The sequence below is a fragment of the Arachis duranensis genome, chromosome 7 (genome assembly GCF_000817695.3).
Source record: "Arachis duranensis cultivar V14167 chromosome 7, aradu.V14167.gnm2.J7QH, whole genome shotgun sequence".
Lineage (NCBI taxonomy): Eukaryota > Viridiplantae > Streptophyta > Magnoliopsida > Fabales > Fabaceae > Arachis > Arachis duranensis.
In genome coordinates, this window is record NC_029778.3 from 131814 (window position 1) to 147837 (window position 16024).

The following is a 16024-nucleotide window of genomic DNA, read 5'->3' on the forward strand; positions in this document are numbered from 1 at the left end:
CAGAACCATTCATGATAAGACCTACTGACGAAACCGCGAACCCTAAACCGTACACATCGAACGGGAAACTGACAAACAATAAACCATCGGCACGAAGACCATTCAGTATGAGATCTAGTAACTAGACCAGACACATTGAACCGTGCGCATTGTACTGGAAACCGGCAAACAATAAACAATATACACGAAGCCGTTCACTAAAAGACCAATCGATCAAACCGCGAATCCTAAACCGTAAACATTGAACCGAAAACCGCCAAACGATAAACCAGAGGCACAGAACCATTCATGATAAGACCTACCGACGAAACCACGAACCCTAAACCGTACACATCGAACGGGAAACCGACAAACAATAAACCATCGGCACGAAGACCATTCAGTCTGAGATCTAGTAACTAGACCGGACACATTGAACCGTGCGCATTGTACTGGAAACCGGCAAACAATAAACAATATACATGAAGCCGTTCACTAAAAGACCAATCGATCAAACCGCGAACCCTAAACCGTCCACGATGAACCGGAAACCGCCTAACGATAAACCATAGACACAGAACCATTCATGATAAGACCTACTGACTAACTCGTACACATTGAACCGTACACATTGAACCGGAAACCGCCAAACGAAAAACCAGAGGCACAGAACCATTCACCATAAGACCTAACGACGAAACCGCGAACCCTAAACCGTACACGTTGAAGCAGAAACCGCCACACAATAAACCATTAGCACGAAACCGTTCACTCTAAGGCATATTCCCACTTTTTATATATTATTTTTATTTTGGTCTATAAATATTAATTTTATTAGAGAATTAATTAGTAACATCTATTCAGTTATGTAAATTAAAATGATAATGTAGTATACAAAAATTATTACTGCATATGGTAAATAACCTGTTATGATTCATAGAACATGGCGAGGTTTACGCAATTAAATTTCAATTTCGCCTTACTAGATAAAGTTATCACATGTTTTTTTTTCAAGAAAAAACTATAAACCGCACCTAGTGGTATCAATAAAATCATATACATGTATACAATGTAACTAAGGCCAATAAATAATATTCCAATTAGGTAGGTGATGGTTAGTCTAGGACTACGAGCAAGAAGATGGTGTAATAAAGTGGAGACCATGCTGCATGACTACAAGAAGGAGGAAATGAGTTGGTGGTCTAAGCATAAAAAACTACAACTACAAACTATATACTTACAAATTCTAACCCATACAACATGGATACTAGAAGGAAGCCCTCAACCATGGCAATCGAATGTTTGGAAATGTTCCATGGAATCGATCGAACTGCATTCAGGATGCTGACGCAAGTCCTTCACCGTAAAGTTAAACAGTCCCTGATGGTCATGGCATTTCTATTGTCACTGGAGACAATGGGACTGAATGGTATTGTGCAAACAACCATAAAAAATGAAGGCTGGTTTATGAACAGTCTTGCCGATGAATGTGTCATCTGTTTGCAATGCCTACTATCTCAGGAGTTCTCTGGGGTTGTGGAAAAGTCCAGAAAACTCGAAACCCTCGGACACGTGCTGAAAACTGAGCTCACCTTATACCAGGTTCATAGGATGAGATCCGCCCTCCTAACTCTGATTCCCGATACCCTATCAACCATTTGCGCTAGAATTCTAGGCGACATAACGATGGATGCGATGTGGTTGGAGTACCAGAGGACTCCTAAAGAACTACTGGGTTTCAACACACAGGACCAGTGCATATCGGTTGCACCAGAGGCATTGAGTAGACATAACAATGGCCGAGGAATGCATATGCAACAAGGAGGAAGGCAAACTGAGCAAGATAAGGGAAAGCAGAAGTACGTCTGCAAGGAGCTGGATGACGCGGAACGTCCAAAGACACTGACCGTATGCTTCGGTCGAGAGTCCATGCCCACTGCAGAGGGCATTGCTGAGTTTTTCTGCAACATGTTTGGTCATGTGGTTCAAAGGGTGACAGTCATGCCTCGGAGGGACAAAGAATCGGGTGATTTTGCTTTCGTTCTTTTCAACGACGCATCAATCCCGCGCATTATCATTGGGGACAAAAATGTCGTTCATCATACCATACAAAGCATGAAATGTTGGATCAGATGGTGGACAGGAACACATTATCGCTGTGTGAATTAGTCATACAATATACGATAAAGGTTAGTTTCTTTTTTTCAAAATAATCTAGTTCCAACAGAATCTTTACTTGTTAAGGGAGATGAAATATACGTTGTAGGCTCATTTTTAATATCCAATTTAGATTATCTTTCCATGTTACTTGATTCTGTTGATAGAATCTTGATCAATCCGGTTCCTTATTCGGCTGTGGTCATGAAGTTTAAATTGGAAATAACAGACCCTACGACCATTAATTAAGTTAATGTCGTCTGGAGTCCTTCACCATGTACCTCCCAAACACAAGATATTATTATGTACTTGGACTTACTGGGACTAACGTATGAGACATACCAGGAATGTTTTTGGAAATATTTACTTGAAGTTCACCCTTTTTAGTTGGTCATTTTAAATTCAGACTGGTGTATGTGGCAGACAATTTGTGTATAAGTTTTAATTTTATTCGTGGGCCCTAAAGGTGTTGTTAGGAAAAAAAATCTTTCTAAAACATCAAGGATTATACACTATGACCAAAAATTCTAAATGACATTTAAGTGGGCCCGTGAGAATGTACTTGTTTTGGAAATATAGTACGTTTTTTTTTTCTTAACTTTTTTGAAAACCCAAAACCGGGAGAGTGCTCCAACTAAAAAATAACAAAGTTAAGAAATCAAATAAACCCAGCATTCTTGAGGGAATACAATATTGTGACAATCATTTTGTTATGGCCACAAACAAATCTTAAACAAGAAGAATAGTTAAACCTCTAAAATCATTTTCATGGTAAAACTGATTGTTTAACAGTTAATCGGAAATTTTTTTCATCTTTAATGCTTAACATAATCCATTGTTTTCCCACATACTAATGTTATCATATATGATACATGCGTATAGGATCATTTGCATTCAGTAGCAGTGTATTTGCATGTTGTAGCAGTCAATATCTGGTCGATACATTGCTGATAACCAAACATAGACGCAATAAAATAGAAAGCAACATACGCACCATAAATACAAACCATAGTATATCACAACTGATACCATGGCAATCGAATGTTTGGAAATGTTCCATGGAATCGATCGAACTGCATTCAGGATGCTGACGCAAGTCCTTCACCGTAAAGTTAAACAGTCCCTGATGGTCATGGCATTTCTATTGTCACTGGAGACAATGGGACTGAATGGTATTGTGCAAACAGCCATAAAAAATGAAGGCTGGTTTATGAACAGTCTTGCAGATGAATGTGTCATCTGTTTGCAATGCCTACTATCTCAGGAGTTCTCTGGGGTTGTTGAGAAGTCCAGAAAACTCGAAACACTCGGACACGTGCTGAAAATTGATCTCACGTTATACCAGGTTCATAGGATGAGATCCGTCCTCCTAACTCTAATTCCCGATACCCTATCAACCATTTGCGCTAGAATTCTAGGCGACATAACGATGGATGCGATGTGGTTGGAGTACCAGAGGACTCCTAAAGAACTACTGGGTTTCAACACACAGGACCAGTGCATATCGGTTGCACCAGAGGCATTGAGTAGACATAACAATGGCCGAGGAATGCATATGTAACAAGGAGGAAGCAAACTGAGCAAGATAAGGGAAAGCAAAAGTATGTCTGCAAGGAGCTGGATGACGCAGAACGTCCAAAGACACTGACCGTATGCTTCGGTCGAGAGTCCATGCCCACTGCAGAGGACATTGCTGAGTTTTTCTGCAACATGTTTGGTCATGTGGTTCAAAGGGTGACAGTCATGCCTCGGAGGGACAAAGAATCGGGTGATTTTGCTTTCGTTCTTTTCAACGACGCATCAATCCCTCGCATTATCATGGGGGACAAAAATGTCGTTCATCATACCATACAAGGCATGAAATGTTGGATCAGATGGTGGACAGGAACACATTATCGCTGTCTGAATTAGTCGTACAATATACGATAAAGGTTAGTTTCTTTTTTTCAAAATAATCTAGTTCCAACAGAATCTTTACTTGTTAAGGGAGATGAAATATACGTTGTAGGCTCATTTTTAATATCCAATTTAGATTATCTTTTCATGTTACTTGATTCTGTTGATAGAATCTTGATCAATCCGGTTCCTTATTCGGCTGTGGTCATGAAGTTTAAATTGGAAATAACAAACCCTACGACCATTAATTAAGTTAATGTCGTTTGGAGTCATTCACCATGTACCTCTCAAACACAAGATATTGTTATGTACTTGGACTTACTGGGACTAACGTAGGAGACATAGTAGGAATGTTTTTTCAACTATATTACTTGAAGTTCACCCTTTTTAGTTGGTCATTTTAAATTCGGACTGGTGTATGTGACAGACAATTTGTGTATAAGTTTTAATTTTATTCGTGGGCCCTAAAGGTGTTGTTAGGAAAAAAAATCTTTCTAAAACATCAAGGATTATACACTATGACCAAAAATTCTAAATGACATTTAAGTGGGCCCGTGAGAATGTACTTGTTTTGGAAATATAGTACGTTTTTTTTTTCTTAACTTTTTTGAAAACCCAAAACCGGGAGAGTGCTCCAACTAAAAAATAACAAAGTTAAGAAATCAAATAAACCCAGCATTCTTGAGGGAATACAATATTGTGACGCACCATAAATACAAACCATAGTATATCACAACTGATCACCAAATGTCAAACACATTACATCACATACAAAATAACACATTAAGGATAACATTTTGATTAATTACACTACACAGGAAAGTTTATAGGTCTGCATAAATCTGTTAATTTGACCCCTGGTTGACAGACGATTCAGGAGAGGTCTGGGGTCGCTGTCGCTTACTAGGACCTGCCTCAGCCCCCCCACCATGTTGCCTCTTGTTTACACTGTAGTTGAGTTAAAAAAATTTAGGCAGAAAACATGAAAACGTGAGAAATTAGACCAGAAAATAATGGTCCATTGTTACTCACCCTGACTGCTGAGTATCAAAATATTGATGTTGTTGGATCCGGCGGTGATTCCTAAGGAACATCTCGGTCTGGTAGACTCTAAGTTGGGCTTCTTTGTTGAAGCAAGCCCCGCACACCGAAGCTAAGCGTTGAATGATATAGTCAGGCAAAACCTTCGGTGCATACAGTTCATCAACAACACACGGAGGTTCATCTTTCCGGTTAATGTCCTGGACGAGCATGTAGAACACTCCCCAGCCAACGTACCTAAGCTCCACACTCAGTAAAGAACTTCGTCTGTACATGCGCCGTATCCTCCCTAAATCAGCTCCCTTTATCCAAAACCTGTTACCGTCTTGCTTGGGTCTGATGTGGAGGCAATTGTCTTGAGTGTCAACCAAATAAACTGTACCACTTGAAGAGATTCACAATATTAGGTGAGAATTCTACATCATCCTGTGGCGGAACAAGACAAAACCATGGCAACTAAGTTTTCTAAATGTTTTTTAACAGAATCATAACAACGAAAGAAGGCAAAGTTGTGGATATACGTACATCTGTTGCAAATAGCCCAAACACATAGAACTGGTTGTACAATTGTTGAATGTTCCTTAATGCATTAACATACCTAAACCAACATGTAGAAACAAGAAGGAGTAAAACACAGTGGTCTGAAACCATAAAAGAAGGGAGTAGCCAAAGATCTTGTGACTCTTTATTTAATTAATATATGCATGCAGTTATTTCAATATGCTCTATTTTATCCTTCACAGATACGGTTGCTATCAAAGGAGGTAGAAAAAATTGAAGAAGATGCTTACCGGAATCCAGACTCCATTCTTGATTAATTACTTCGACGATGGCTGTGGTTGAAGGGAGGGAGATGCCAAGGAAGTTTTAAGACGAACAATAGTTGATTAACGAACGTAACTTTTTTTCATATCAGTTGTTTTGCTATGTGACTGTGTTAGTTGAGAATTTATTAATCCTTTTAATGTAAAATTAATCCAAACGTCGAATCAGTGGTAGATGGTACTTATTATTAGCTAACTCTGTGTTATCCGAAATTTTGGAAAACGTAACATAAACTTTAATTCATTGATTATCAAAATGTTTTGGAAATGTGTCGTTTATAAATGTGCAAAAATTTTTTTAGTTTTATGTAGTTTACTAATTTTCATTAAAGAATCTAAATATAAACAATAATAGTTATCAAATAGGTAGTCACAGGCATTTTAAAAAAGAAAAAAAGATACCCAATAATCAGGTTATTTAAAAAACTGAATTTAATTTTAAAAATTTTAAAACGTTTGTTTCGAGTTTCTAGCGGTTTTAGTTTAATGTAGCATTAATTTCGATAGGATCAAATGTTGAAGAATTTAATTTTCAAAGGAAATAGGAGTAGTTACGTATAAACCGAGTTATTAAATTAATTATTTTACTTAAATATTAAAATGTGTTCCAGCAACTTTGCATAAATTAATGCAGTTAATAGCAATCAGTTAATAATTTCATTTTCCTAGGATTTCTTTTCTTTTTTTTGAAGTTAAATTAAATTTTATTCAGTATTTCGTTGAAAACGAACTTCAAAGGAGAGGGATTTACGGGGAGTTATTGGGATAGAACAGAATATTTGTTGGAGATTATTGAAAACCACAAGGTTTAAGTAGCTAAATTACTCACTAATTTTTTTTAAAAAAAACGCCGCATTTTTTAACCCCTCATTTTTTACTTTATATTTTCTTTTGATTCACAAGCGTGTAACATAAGTATCCTTCATTAATCAGTATTCACCTTCTGTCTTCCTTCAAAAAAAACCCTTAAAGGAACCCCAACATAACACAGAAGTTGCTGCTGAAGGCATCAACTCCAACAGCTTCGTCTCGGAGAATATGTCAAACAAGGTGAAACTCTATCCTCACTCTTCTCCTGATAGTGGTCGGTTGTTAATCATCATCTGCATGTAGTGTCAATCTACTAAAAATGCAATCGTAGTAAAATCAAATTAAGATGGTTAAGCATTTTTTAAATGATTGGGGGACTGATTTGGGTTTCTGATTTCTTCGTTTGAAAAGGATTTTATTCATTTAGGTTTGATTAAGATTATTCTGTTAAAGATTCAATAGATCACGACAGTAAACCATTACAACAAAATATAGTTGCACTGTGTGTGGAAAAATTGAACCACTTAGTTTCCAATTCCAAAAACATGCATGTGTGTTGATTTTAAATCAGAAGCTTCGACTGTATGGGTTTTTTTAAATGTACTCTGACCTTGTTCCTTTTTGAACTTGGCAATTGTGTGACACTTGCCATAGACGACGACTTCGAAGGACAAGGGTAAGAGAGTCCAAGAGATTGATAACGGTACGACACAGAGCTACAAGATGAGGTTTCTAAAGCCAGTAATAAGGCCTTCAATGTTCAAACTGGTAACTGACATCCGTTTCCTTAACACCTCTTAATTTTAGAGTTTTTGCAATGCTATCGATGTTTTGACAGAACTTCACCAATTTGTAACAGTCATTACCTATAACTCCCGATGGGCTACCAAACTGTACCCCCTACCTGGACCTGGTTGTGCCTGACAGAAGGAATAACCCCTGTCGGTGCTTCTGGACGCAACTCCAAAGTGGCAAAATTGCATTGACTTGAGGCTGGGAGGAGTTCTATCAGATGTACAAAATCAATCTGGACTCCATGCTATATTTCACACACAAAGGAAACTCCACTTTCCAAGTCAGGATTTTCGATTTTGGTGGCATTGAGAACTCGTACCAGCTCCGTGATCCTGAAGAACCACCATATGTAAGGACTGGTAATTACGAAATTGCAAAGTGTATCAACATCCCTCCTTCAGCCAGTGCTAGAGCGGTTGCCGCAAAGGTCAAAAGCAAGTGGCCTTTCTTTGTGATGGACTTAACTGCTCGCATGATGTCATCGCGGTTATTGGTAAGCGTTAAGTTGTTGCAACAATTTGGTTGAAATATTGTTTTACTGAAGTAAGCATTAAATTAACTAATACTAACTGAAATTTCTTGTGTTATAATCAGCCGAACGTCCCTCATCTCAATCACTTCACTGGTCAGAGGCACCCTATCATCCTCACACATGGCCACATACAGTCGAAGCTACATATACAAGGTACAGTGGAAAAAGGGATGGTAGCTTCGGCGTTTTTTCTGGAGGATGGGAGAACTTTGCTTCATTGTGCAACTTCAAGCCAGGTGGTGTGGGGGTCTTCGAGGTGATATCAAAGGAGCCAGTGACGATCATCCAGGTTCGATGCAGATAGGATGCATAACGATGAGTGGCTGAAGGCGCTTAGCCCCTGTGTTTGACATCTTTGTCATAATATTTCATGCTAAGACTTTTCCCGTAGGATTTAGAAAGTATTATATGTTTCTTGTTTGTTGAACAATTACATTGACCTTTTTTGGGTGTTATTAAGTTGAAAACAACTTTTGGTATTGACTAAAACTGAATCGCATTCGCAAATATTATAGGTTTCTGCTCGTTTTTTAATTGACTTTTCCATTTTAACTTTTTTAGACAAAAATTAGTTTTCCAAGTACAAATGGCAGAGTTGCCTTAATTTTTTTTCTGAAGTGTAGCCAGGATAAATTGATTACTTTGTTGGCCTTTACAAAAAAATAAAAAAAAATCTGGCCCAATAGGTGAGGAAGACAACAAAACCTCATATTTTTGTAGGTGGAACTCTCTTTATATGTTGGGTTTTAAATTGACAATTTAAGGGTGCGATTTTTTTTTAAAATTGGTTTGGTTTGACCTTAAAATGTTAAAGAAAAAAAGTAAATCGAGAAAGATGAAAACACCGGTAATGTTTGAATGAAGCCGTATGTCACTAGTTTTTTTTTGTTTTTTTTTTCTAAGTTGGTTTAATGAAAACTGTTTTTCTTTTTGATACATGAACAGAATAGAAAAAACTTCATTCGGCCCAATCAATGAGTAAAATAGCCCAACCGTAGTTTCTTTTAATGACTCAAGGGTGGGTAATTTATTGTGGTTGGGCTTGGATCTCAGCTAGGCCACTGGTCTAGCATTATTTTGTGTGCCTTTTTTTTTAATTTCTTAAGGGGAAAATTATATGGTACAGATTAAAGGATACAGATTGAATGGGATATTGACAAGTGGCAATGATGGTGGGTGCAGGGGACATGCTTGGCAGAGCTCTGCAAGCTTGCCTGCCAATTTTGTTTATGGGGGAGCCAGCTGATGGAGTAAAGCTATGTGGTTCCAATGGGTGGTACGTGGGCTGGGTTATTGCGTTGTGATTTTTGGTCTTGGTCTTCAGAGGTGGACTTGTTTAAGGTGGTTGGGCCAATGGGTGGTGTGGGCTTATTCACTTTGCAGTGGGGGTCATGTGGTTTCATTTTGCAGGTCCAGAGCATAGATCAGAAGAGGTGGATCTGGAAGAGAAGAACGAGAACCACAAATTGCCGATCCTAATGAGATAAGACTTTATCCAGATCCAAGATCACTCTATCCAACACCAAGCGAGGGTTCTACAAATGGGCAGATTGTCTTCAACCCCATCAACGCTCGTTCGGTTGAGGTTTTCCCTAATTCCACAAATAGCCACAATTAGTGGTAGTATCATGGATGCCCTGTATCGTCTCACAGGATGGGTTGTTTCTCGCTAAATCAAAGTGGCTCTATCGTCGATACGATGGTAAGTTCTTCTCGGTTTATGGAATAATTTGTGAAGTCATTATATTAGGTTGTGTATTTGGACATGATTTTGTTGGAGCATGGTTGTTAATGTATATAATTGATTTGATGAATGACTTATTGAGTGTTTTATACCTGATGTGTCTATCTGGGATTTCAGTTTGTGTTCGGGAAGCAGTGTTCATTCCAATTGTTGCTGGGTGGACTTTTGTAATCCAAGATGCACGTTGGTCGATGAAATTGACAGCCATGTGGTTGCCGTCGCCGTTCGGATGCTGGAAACTGCAGTCACATGTGAAGCCACTCAATAACCGAACCCAAAGCAGCCAACAAATCTAACTATGAAGGTAAGACAACGGCGTGATGGTTGTAATGTGAATAAAATTTTCAGGGTTACTTGGTTAGGCTCTTTTAACACAATATTATCGGAGATACCAACGAGTGACGGGAAAAATTTTTGACTGAGAAAAAATATAGATGCTCGTGTCTGTTTGAATGAAAGTTGGTATGGAGTTGTTGGTTTCTTAGCGCTAAGGCATGGGTATTTTGTTGTTTTTTTTTTGCACTAGTAAATCCATGATGAATTCCTTATGACCCTACTGAGTGAATAGATGATTGAATTTTCGAGGTTGATCCGTTTCCATCACGAGCACCGGATGTGGGAAATGATTTTCCGTATCACTTCCTGCTGGTCGTTATGAAAACATTTCAAACTTGACTAGTCAAACTTTGCATCAGTCAAAGTGGATCACAATTAATTCGTATACGGATTTAGCATGTACTTGAAAACCACAAAATATCCATGCTTTAGTCTTAAGAACTCAGGAAGTGCATACCAACCTTCATTTAACCAAACACTATCATCTACATTCCTCCGTCTGACTTTCATTCCGTCACCCGTTGGTAGCTCCGACAAAATTGGAGTTGATACTCCTTCCCACTTAGCCGAACAAGGAACATCTTCTGTAGTCGGCTTGACACACTAAATTAAAGTTCGACAACATGTCATCGGCTACAGACCTCGATAATACTGCCTTGGGTTTTGTCTTGAGTAATTCATAATTTTCATACGTAGCGGAACTCCGTCTATGTTTCACGAATAGTTGTACTTACGACCGCGGTACCTTTTCCACATACTTATGCACGGAAGAAAAAAGCAAAATATTAACTAACGATATCTCATCTCAATGCACGACGAGGATGCGCGAAGGGAACAGATGACGTTGCTTCTCCCCCAAGAGTTCAGGAAGATGGTGAAAATGAGAAGTACCATTCCCAAACCAACTTAGGCACTTGTGCTGCGGTACCGATTCATTTTCCCACGGAAGGAATCCGTCTAGAGGTAAAAAAAATGCTTCTTGTTGTAATTTAGAGTACAAGTGTCTCGGATGGTGTTTGGGTGCATGCAGTAGAGCTATTAAAATAATCTGACTAATGTATGGTTGGTCCATGTGATGTATTTCTTTGAATTTATATACTTATATTTAACATAGGTTGTTGTTGTGTATGTAGGTGGAACACTGGGAAAGGAAATTGATGAAGAACCTAGAACCCAAAGGCTAAAGGGTAACTAGCAGTTTCGTGGATCCTTTTTTTAGGTTTACTGAATTAATTGATTTTTTTGATTCATCTAATGTGTATAGTTGTCGTGATGAGTTTTCTTAATATCAGTTCATAATAGTCAAAATGTTATGGATGCTGGATGACTACATTCTGGAAATATTCAAGCTCTCAATCCCAGGAAGGAAAACCCTGCCTGTCAAAGTAAAGTCATGCCGTAGTCAAGTAGCTGATAACATAGAAAGATTCGTTATTGTACAACTTAAAGGAAATGTCCGCAGTGTTTCAAACATTTATTGTTTCTAGTGTTAAATTCTGTCAGTATGTAAGACTCTAACAACCTCAAAATGTTATTGAACCTAACAATCGAAACTATGATATGAGCGAATAAAAATGTGTTTGTGTTTACGAATTCTCTGCTTCATATATCTATATATATTTCAAACTGCTTTCATACGCAGTGTGCCATTTTCCCTTAAATAAAATTTTCAATGAATACAGGAAATCCATAATAACAAAGTAGATTCACAACCTCAACGTTACAAAAGATATTCGTAACCATCTAAGAACAATTCAACCTTGGAAACTACAAGCCATTCAATCAAATAATTTGGTTGGTAAATCAAATGCAATAAGAAAGGAAAAAAATTCAATTAACACAGCTCTGTTTTTTCAACTGTATTGCATAACCACAATGGTAGGAAGTCCTTACTCCAAATGCAACCACAATAAACTGCAACTAAAATACAGCAATGTAAGCAAAACACATGCATATTATTCAACATTATTGTCATCATAATGGACTAAGTAGGGAAAAAAATCAATTTACACAACTCTAATTGATCAACTGAAATGCATAATCACAATGGTTGCAAATCGTTACCCAAAAGTCAACCGCAATTTACTGCAACGAGAATACAGCACTGTAAGCAAATCACATACATATTATTGAACATCATTATCACCAAAATTGACATATTCATACTTAACGTAAATAACTACAACTTAAAACTCCTCAATACCAAGCAGTGACTAATACATTGCGGTCAGTAAATCAGGATAGATCATGCTTTTAGAACCAATTATACTTGCATTGCACTAAATTCAGAAGACTAATTCCTTGAAATGGTCAAAGTGTCCTGTGCATCGACGCGAACAATGCCATGTACGATCCTTGTTTGTTGCCACAAGGCAGTGACGATGGTAACGGATCTCGAACATCGATCTGCACATGTCGTGTGTCACATTTATCATCAACAACATCATTAACGCATTCATAGTTCTTGAATGAATGTCTCTTGTCCTACTGTGACTCCTTCACCTGCTGATAACATCATAATCCCCAATCAGAAACTATAATCATGCATAAAACCATAATAGTCATTCATCGCAAAGTGGTTAAGAGGAGTTTTACGCATCACACCTGTGTTAACGAGTAGAGATTTTTATTGAAAACACCATTCATAGACGCGATGTCAATGGATTCGCTGCTTTCATGGAGGCTCCGCTGTTTTATAAATTTTTTTTTTAGACAAGAAGTCCGAGATCATCATTAATTTACCCAGTTCATGACACGGAAATTAGATGTTTATATTCAAAAAAATTACCTCAACAAAAGTATTGTCTTTACCCTTCCGGTTCCTCATACCTGTCGCCGTAAACTTCCTTGTTCCACCCTTTTTAAAAGGCTGCCCAAACAGAGGAGCATTCACATAGTTTAATGGTTTTTAAAGGGACACACACCGAACAAGATTTTCACAGCAGGAGCCTATTTAGAATAAACAAATCGTACCTTGGTATTAGGTCCTGAGTAGTGTTCGGACTTAATTGAGAACGACCTCGAAGAATTAGCAACCCTCTCTGGACTAAAACTTGAGTCCTTGGCTGATGCATTGCCGTATGATCGATCGCGATGGTTACCTTCCACACTATGCTGCATCAGATCTGGACAGCGCTTGTAGTAATGACCGTACTTGTGGCAATTAGAGCATGCTCTCTTCTTCCTCCAAGAAGACTTCTTGGAAGGGGCTCCTTTGCTTTTGACAACAAATGGATCGTTGATGCCTTCCATGTTAACATTAGGAGTTGACTTGCCTTGTTTGCGTGACTGCAAGTGGATAACTAAATTGACAAGTTCAGACTGGACTTCATCAAAGTCTGCAAGATCCTTGCAAGCAATATCACACAGCTTGTTGCAATTCGATGCCAATGCTCCAACTCAAAACTTTAAGACGCTTTCGATGTCATCATTCACATGCATTTCTGTGCTAATAAATTCGTTCTTTGCATTCTTTGTCCACCTTTTGTATATCAACGAATCTGGAAACTCAAGTATGTTTTCGAACTTCATGGCACAGAAGATATGACTACAGGGAATACCACGTGATTCAAACAGCTTGCACGAGCATGAGAACAGCTTCTTACCTCTATCGACTTCCACCCGTCGATCTTTGGCCGGGTCTCCGAGAGCAGTCACACTGAACTCTACCTTGTCCAAGGTTGTGCTTAGTATCATTATATTCAAAGCCCCTGCCCTCTGAATCTCATTATGAATTTCCTTGAAAATGTTTCGCGTGAAATAACATGATGCAGATCTTTCATATACCTCCAACGAGGTAATCATCAATGGCTCTGAGCATTGAGACTTATAGTCAGCTATTAAGTCGTTGTTTCTATACTCCTTTAAGGCCCTATCCAGGTTATGCATGAAGTCAATGAGGGTGTTCTTGCGATTAACATAAAATCTGATGAGAGAATTTATACCTTCACACTGTGATGTCGTCCTTATGTAACCGAAAAACTTATCTCGGATGAAACAATGGGACCACATCTCACGAGTTTCGTACGTCTTTTCCATCCAGGTACTGCCAACAAGGTTGTGCTTATCCAAAATGGCTGCCCATCTCCGATCAAAGTCTCTCTGGTCGTTGTTGTCGTATATAAGACCCTTAAAATCGCGCAGGAAATTAGGATTCTTTATATTTTCACATGCATTTCTCTGCAGATGCCATCCGCATAACCGATGGGTCGCTTCAGGCAGAACATTCTTGATTGCATCTCGCATGGCAAGGTCTCCGTCAGTTATTACTGCTTTTGGACTTTTCCCACCCATCGCTTCAACAAAGGTTTCCAACAACCACTTATACGTCTCTGTGGTTTCGTCGGATAGTAGGCCGGAGCCGAAGATAACAGTCTGTCCGTGATGATTGCATCCTGAGAAAATGACCAAAGGCTTGTTGTATTTATTCTTCTTGTAGGTTGAATCAAAGGCAACAATATCTCTAAAGTAGTGATAGTCGATAATTGACTGCCCATTTGCCCAAAAAATATGCTCCAGCCTTTCGTCACTAGTGAACGTATACTTTCCAAAGAACAGTGGATCGTTGTTTGACTTGCCAATCAAATAGTTTATTGCCGCATTGGCATCCCCGTTTTTAACTTTTGCCCGACGATAGCGATCGATGTGGTTGTACAAATCTTTCCGTGTGAAGCCAGCATGACGATATCCACCCTTCTGGAACGCAATATACCCCATAATATGGCAGGTCCTGACACCAAAATTATGAAGATTTTCCACTTGGACTCTATCAGTCACAGTGAGACGACGATTGGCCGGAACCAGATGCGCAAATTGGGGTGGCGTCAGATCGTGGTTGTGAGATTCGACAAAACATGATACCTTCCATCTACCGCAGCTGTAGTCAAGCTTTACCCTAAGCCGAGCTGGACACTTGGTTCGCGTTAGTGACCTTGCCTCTCTTGATCTATCATCCAGATGGAGATACCTCATATTCCTCCAGCCCTCTTTGTTGCAAACAAGTTGCCTGCTAATGATTCTACCTTGATTATCCCTAACCACGTCGTCCTTCCTCATTACAAATCCATGCCAACAAGAATAAGCGTTATAAAACTGGCAGGCCTCATCCTCTGTCCTAAACTCCAGGTGCCAAATATCCTCCACCATTAAATCTGCTATTCTTTTTACACCACAAACTTCTTCACTCTTGCTAGTAGAATCCAGCGAATCCACATCGTCGTCTTCAGCATCGTCTTCTGCATTCGGTTGATAATCGAAATCATCACCTAAATCATTATCAGAATCAATCTTCACATCATCCTCGTTTATGGACATAATTTAACCCCTGCCATAATTTTACCCAAAAATGTCAATAAATAGAGCCAATGGCAGCAACGAAGGGAAGTTAAACTAAGCTGCATGTAAAATTAAATGAACCAAATCCAATTAAACTAACCCAATTGTTTACGACCCCAGTATTAGGTTTTAATTTCAATTCCCCAAACCTAGCCACAACATAGAACTGGACAATGTTACTTTATATCCAAATTCCAGAATAGCAACCCAACACCGTAAACAGAGAATCGTTGAAAAGGCATAGACTATCATCAAAATTAAACTAATCTAGATTAACAAAAAAACTTAATCGGAGATACCTTGATGACAACCAAAGGTTGAGCTTGAACGGATAAAAAATGCACTGTCGGAGTCGGAGGGAGGTGACCTTACCTAATCCAACGCACCTAATTCGAAGTCAGCAAAAAAATGGGGATGGTAACCCAGCTTCCACCAGCCACAGTTTCGTCAAAAGCAGAAGTTCAGTAATTATATTATTGAAAAGTAACAAAGAGTTTTGCTTAAATTATATCATCTAGAATTATATTATTGAAAAGTGTTTTAATATTGTCTAGTGATTCCATTTTTTTATAGTGG

The 16024-nt window shown here is 38.6% G+C and overlaps 3 protein-coding genes across 3 annotated transcripts; 2 read left to right on the plus strand and 1 right to left on the minus strand.

Moving 5' to 3' along the window:
* Positions 1-1266: 1266 nt before the first annotated feature.
* On the plus strand, positions 1267-2148 carry LOC107496013 (uncharacterized). Its single transcript, XM_016117218.1, has one exon. It carries the CDS (start codon positions 1267-1269, stop codon positions 2146-2148), a length of 882 nt encoding a protein of 293 aa, XP_015972704.1.
* Positions 2149-3166: 1018 nt separating this feature from the next.
* LOC107496012 (uncharacterized) lies at positions 3167-3697 on the plus strand. The gene has a single exon (XM_016117217.1). It carries the CDS (start codon positions 3167-3169, stop codon positions 3695-3697), a length of 531 nt encoding a protein of 176 aa, XP_015972703.1.
* Positions 3698-12174: 8477 nt separating this feature from the next.
* LOC107496010 (protein FAR1-RELATED SEQUENCE 5-like) lies at positions 12175-15427 on the minus strand. The gene is made up of 6 exons (XM_016117216.1): positions 13720-15427; positions 13088-13452; positions 12903-12983; positions 12617-12648; positions 12465-12520; positions 12175-12218 (listed from the first exon to the last, which is right to left on the minus strand). The coding sequence occupies exons 1-6, from the start codon at positions 15425-15427 to the stop codon at positions 12175-12177; spliced, it is 2286 nt and encodes a 761-aa protein (XP_015972702.1).
* Between the last annotated feature and the right edge of the window lie 597 nt (positions 15428-16024).

Coding starts and splice junctions, on each gene's coding strand:
- LOC107496013 (XM_016117218.1), top strand. CDS start 1,267: ATGGCAATCGAATGTTTGGAAATGTTCCATGGAATCGATCGAACTGCA.
- LOC107496012 (XM_016117217.1), top strand. CDS start 3,167: ATGGCAATCGAATGTTTGGAAATGTTCCATGGAATCGATCGAACTGCA.
- LOC107496010 (XM_016117216.1), bottom strand. CDS start 15,427: ATGTCCATAAACGAGGATGATGTGAAGATTGATTCTGATAATGATTTA. Junction 13,453..13,719: donor ACGGGTGGAAGTCGATAGAG/GTAAGAAGCTGT, acceptor AGGATCTTGCAG/ACTTTGATGAAGTCCAGTCT. Junction 12,219..12,464: donor TGTGGCAACAAACAAGGATC/GTACATGGCATT, acceptor ATTTGCTTACAG/TGCTGTATTCTCGTTGCAGT.